The sequence below is a fragment of the Sinocyclocheilus anshuiensis genome, unplaced genomic scaffold, assembly GCF_001515605.1.
Source record: "Sinocyclocheilus anshuiensis isolate Anshui unplaced genomic scaffold, SAMN03320099.WGS_v1.1 scaffold553, whole genome shotgun sequence".
In the NCBI taxonomy this organism is placed as follows: Eukaryota; Metazoa; Chordata; class Actinopteri; order Cypriniformes; family Cyprinidae; genus Sinocyclocheilus; species Sinocyclocheilus anshuiensis.
In genome coordinates, this window is record NW_015539821.1 from 2173097 (window position 1) to 2178932 (window position 5836).

At 37.8% G+C, this 5836-nt stretch overlaps 1 protein-coding gene across 1 annotated transcript in view; it reads right to left on the reverse strand.

The window, feature by feature from the left end:
• Nucleotides 1-1666: 1666 nt before the first annotated feature.
• Nucleotides 1667-5836, reverse strand: part of LOC107684153 (transmembrane protein 235-like) — a 4987-nt gene continuing 817 nt past the window's right edge. The window contains exons 2-4 of the mRNA XM_016480364.1: nt 5452-5508; nt 4940-5077; nt 1667-1902 (exon numbers count right to left, since the gene is read on the reverse strand). Of these exons, the coding sequence (XP_016335850.1) occupies nt 1667-1902; nt 4940-5077; nt 5452-5508 (431 nt within the window). The remainder of the gene's footprint in view (nt 1903-4939; nt 5078-5451; nt 5509-5836) is intronic.

The window sequence follows — 5836 nt, forward strand, 5'->3', positions numbered from 1 at the left end:
ACCAAGAGGCCTACAGCAACTCTGAAGCAGTTGTAGGAATTTATGACAAAGAGTGGTCATTGTGTGCATGTGACAACAATATCACAAATTCTCCACAAATGTGGCATTATGGGAGGGTTGCAAGAAAAAAGCCACTGCTCAAGAAAGGCCACATGCAGTTATGACTGAGCTTTGCCAAAATGCACCTTGAAGATTCTGAGGCAGATGAGACTAAAATTGAATTATTTGTCCTCAACACCAAACGATATGTCTGGCAGAAATCCAATACAGCTCACCTTCAAAATAACAGCATTCCTTCAGTAAAGCAAGGAGGTGGTCATATCCTGTTATGGGGGTGTTTCTCTGCAGCAGGGACTGGAGCACTTGTCAGGATAGAAGGAAAAATGGATGGGGCAAAATACAGACAAATTCTTGAGGAAAATTCTTGCTGCCCTCTGCCAGAAAGTTGTCAATGGGAAGAAGGTTTAACTTCCAATATGACCATGACCTAAAGCACACAGCAAAACTGACCACACAGTGGTTGAATGAGAAAAAGCTGAATGTCTAATCAGAGCCCAGAATTAAAACCCCATTGAAAAACTGTGGAATGACTTGAAGACTGCAGTCCACAAACGCTCACCATCAAATTTAACTGAACTTGAGCAGTTCTGCAAAGAAGAGTGGGCAAATATGCTGTAATTAAAGCAAAAGGTGGATCAACAAAATACTGACACAAGGGGATGATCCTTTTTCCAACTCAGTCATTCTGTTTTTGTCTTTTCCTGACATATTGGTGTTATATCTTTCACTCATATGTTATACCGTACACAGTACACAGTAAATACAGCTGGATGAAACAAAAACTGTGTCTGTCTTCATTTCAGGCTACAAAGCAACAAAATATGATTATTTAAAAAAAAAAGGGGGTGGGCGGGGGGCGATTCTTTTCTATACCCACTGTAAAGCAAATCAAATTGCAGAATTCAAATGAATTTCTTTCAGAAAGGCCTTTTCATAAACTACACATATTTCATGAACAATGGACGGCTGTAAAAAATATACAGTTACGCTTCCTGTTATGTGCTCTGTTTATAATGTAAAATCAAGGATAATAACAGCAAGAGAAAAACAGAAACACGAATACTGGCAAGCAGGAGCCCAGCATAAAAGAAAATAACATTACAGAAGCGCAAACAAATGAAATGTACTAGAAATTACAGTAGCAATTATCAACATAAGATGAGCCAGACAGTTGGCCTCTGAATTAGTCTATATGCTATAAAATGAAACCCTAATAGAAAAAAACTGACTGAAATTTACATAACAGAGTTCTGATATTTATACTATATTGCAAAGGGCAATTTGGTTGTCCAGCTGTTTTTCATGATCTTAAGTGTGTGAAATTATTTTTGAATACAAAACGTGCTTTTGTATGAATATCTTTACAACATTATTTTTTTCCATTTCAATTTACTTCCTTGTGTTATTTTATGGTTTTGATGACTTTATTATTCTAAAATGTGGAAAACAATCATAATAGAAATGAATAGATGTGTCCAAACTTTGGACCAGTAATGTTCATCTGCATTTTTGCTAACAATGCAAGACAGAGAGGAGACCTTACCTTAACAAATACTGACTATCTTCCCTGAAATGGAAATTTATGGTTCAAGGAAGTGGCGAGTCTCTATATGGGAGGAACAGACTCTTCATACTGGGTTAAAGGCACCAGCCTGACAGCCAGCAGTAGGAGAAGACCAGTGATCACTTCCAGAAGAAAGGAGACCCAGGCCATGCCCATAGACCAGCCGAATGATGTGTGCACTTGAGCCATTTGCTCACGGCCCATCCGCCTTTCAGTTTCTTCCAGAGCCTTCTGAGAGTACCTGATGTACAGACTCACCCCAGAGAGAGTGAGAAGACCTGAAAAACACATGCACAAGCACGCATGAATGCACACACACAAATAAAACCAATTAAGCATCATTTAGACTACACCTTGTTGTTCTGTCGGCGGTTACAAGACATTCTTCACTCTGTGGTGTACTGTAGATAGATGGATTTAAAAAAGTGACATATTTAGATGTGGGCTAAAAATTGCAAGTAGTCTTAATTCAGCAGATCTAACTTGACCTTAAAATCTAGTCGCTTTTATTCTGCTTGGCAATTTCTTTTAATCAATGACAAGTACTTGACAGAACATTTGGTGGTTTTAATGTCTTCAATGCCACAATCATATCTACATTCAGTCATGAATACTAAAGCCTAAATGCAGACAGCATTTTCCTTTGCATAAAGACCCTGATGTGCTGATTTGTTTATTACAAACATGCAGCTTTTCGCTTCACCAAACATTAATTCTGACAGCACCCATTCACTGCAGATGATCCGTTGGTGAGCAAGATGTAATGCTAATTTTCTCCAAATCTGTTCTGATGAAGCAGCAAACTCGTTTACATCTAGGATGGCTTGACGGTGAGTACATTTTCAGCAAATTTTCATTTTTAGGTGAACTATTCTATTAAGTATGACATAACTCTCCAAATACTTTGTGAACAAGCAGGTTGCTTTGCTTTACTGATTCAGGTCTTAAACAGTAAGCTTTTGCTTCAGTTGTAAATGGCTGTAACATTTTTTTGCAACTGTGCAAAATTGCCTGGATCTAGTGATCTTATTCCCACTTAATCAAGCTGATATTTAACTGCTAAAGCTCCTAACTTGATGTTTGCATTATCTATGGGATTTATTTTAATAAACCCATATTTTAAGATGTCAAAAACTATTTGCCTTTTTCTGTAATCAACTGAACCAGAACTGAATACAAATACATTCTCCTTCCAGATGCGCAGAGCTTGTCTCCCTAAACACTGCTCTTACTGTAAGCGCAGAGAGCCATTAACAACACACATGACTAGTCTATGGCATCAGCTCTCAGAATTAAGAGAAGCATTAGCATCGGCGATGTAAACAGGGAGGAAGTCAAACTAGCTTCCTGTGGCACCCTGGTGCGTCTGATTATTCCAAGACGTGAGCCATTATTACCAAATCTTCATTAAAACAGAATGTGCTGATGTGGATAAACAGCAGCAGAAATCACATCTAATTAAACACTGACAAAATGAGAATGGATTTCCAACATCAGCCATAATATGCACATAAAATTAAGAGCCAATAAACAGAGAGTGTAATACGGTTTCTAATTAGTATGGCCGAGAGTCTAGACAGGAACAAACTGACTTGTTTCTGATCTTACATTTGCCGGTTCATTTAGAACAAACAGTCTGTACTACCCAGGAACTACTGATTATTTTTATACAGCACTGTGTGTATGTCACAAATCACAGCCTGATGGATGGATGCACTGATTTTCTTAAAGGAATAGTTCACCCAAAAATGAAAATGAAAATTTACTCACCCTCAGGCCATCCAAGATGTAGATGAGTTTCTTTCTTCATTGAAACAGATTTGGAAGAATTTAGCATTACATCACTTGCTCACCAATGGATCCTCTGCAATTAATGGCATAGCGTCAGAATGGGAGTTCAAACATTTAACATCCTCTGAAGTGAAACACTGCATGTTTCTTATAAATACATCTTAATGATGGATTTATTACAAACACACAGCTTTTTTTACTTCACAAGACATTAATGGTTGAACTAGAGCTGTGAGGAAGTTTGTGGATTATTGTGATGTTTTTAATCAGCTGTTTGGACTCTCATTCTGACGTTCATTGACTGCAGAGGATCCACTGGTAAGCAAGTGATTTAGCAAGTGCTACATTTCCCCAAATCTGTCTGATGAAGAAACCAACTCATCTACATCTTGGATGGTCTGCGTGTAAGTTAATATTCAGCAGATTTTCATTTTTGGATGAACTGTTACTTTAAAAGTGTCATTTTATGAGAGGAAGACTATTAACAAAAAGCGGTCCATGTGAATTTCTCTTATGTCAAAATACTTTGAATAAAAAAGTAAATAAAAATAAATAAAAATTGCCTCTTTATTTTACTATACATTCTTGTAAACAATCCAACAACTAAAGACGATGTAAGTAAGTAACAAGACTGATGCCAAAATTTTACCCTCTCATTTATATTCCAAGCTTCACTGTGTTAAACACTTGCCATGCGTTCCTTATTACCATGGTGATAAATGCTGGGGTTCATTGGCTGGCTCCTTTAAGGAAACCTTTATTCAAGTCATATGTCTTCAGGCTACATAGTGAGAGGACACTCTCAGATACAGGCTTTGAAATGCTGTTTGGTGTCAGGGTAAAGCCAACAAGCCAGCTATGTCTCAACAATGCCTATGTGTGTATGTTTGAAGATCAAAGCAAAATTGTCTTGCCTGTGATACTTAAGTTACTTTGGGATTTCTTGCAGGGGTCTCAGGAAATGAGCTCTGGTTGTACTCAGCATGGATTATTAGTCTATTTTATTTTGCTCATGCATGCATTCAATGAAGAACAAAAGCAATAATATCACATTTGAATGAGAGACTGATGCATGATCAGAATTACCGAGGGCTGTATTATTCCTTACATACTGTATATCTACCCAGATATATTTTGGTATCACCTTTCCCTTTCACCTTAAGATTGCCCATTTCAATCATAGAAATAGCTGGGGGGGGGGGTGTTCTCTATTATCCTATCAATTTCATGAGAGGAAAACGATGAACCGCAATAACTTCAGTCCCATAAGACTCTGGCATTACAATAATTCTAGGTGAGTAATGCCTTCAGCCTTCCGGTTTTTGAATGTTATTCAGAGAACTGCAGAGCCAACTGTTTGAACTTGAACTTTGTGTATCTATGTTGTACCCCATCAGTCTGCAGACACAAGTTTAATTTGCCTGAGATTATGTTTGCAAGCAGCATATAAACTGAGTAACTTTAATTTTGTATAAAAGTAGAGGCTTACTGATTTAACCACAGCATTCAGTGGGTCAGACTTACTGCACAGGAGGAAATATGAAGCGGATCCGATCAGGAGTGTCTGGCTTCTTGCGAGGGAACTGACGAGACCACAGATACCTCCAAACACCAGCATCACCAGACTCAAGGGCAGTAAAATGGCAATCACGCTATGCATGACTGAATGAAGTAAATTACAGCTGTTAAGTCACTCAGAAATGGCTTATAAAATACCAACTAACATCTTAAGCATGCTAACGTACAAAATTATGGCACAGTGATACATTTATAGCCAGATATTTCATGATAGAACATTGCAGTACACTCTCAGAAAAAAAGGTACAAAAGTTGTCACTGAGGCGGTACCTTTTCAAAAGGCACACATTTGTACCTAAAGAGTCCATATTGGTACCTTAAAGGTACAAAAGTGTAGCTTTTGAAAAGGTACCGCCCCAGTGACAGCTTTTGTACCTTTTTTTCTGAGAGTGTACAATAAGCAGTTTTTAGAGGGAGCTAAGGTTGTTGTGTTTATGAAAAGGGTTTACAACACTTACTTTCCATCTGCCTTTCTGATTCTGAATATCCAGTGTCCTCTGTATGACTTTGGACATCTACAGTCAGAAAAACACAAAGCAAATCAACAGGGTGCAAATTATGGCTGCCCTATTTGTAAGGCTCAAACCCTAAATATTAATTTTGTATCTTAATATAGCCTGTTTAACAGCGTTTTCAAACAACGTCTCAGTGCTCACAACAGTTAGACAATAAATTCTACATGGCGCTAAATTTCTGCGCAGAATTAGATTTTTCTTGAGGAAGTAACCATAGCAACAGCTGCTCTATCGCTCAGTAGCTTACTATATCTTACATCGACAAAAATTACACATTACAAATATAACTGAATAGCTAGTGTTTTGTTACTGAAACTGGGGGGGGGGG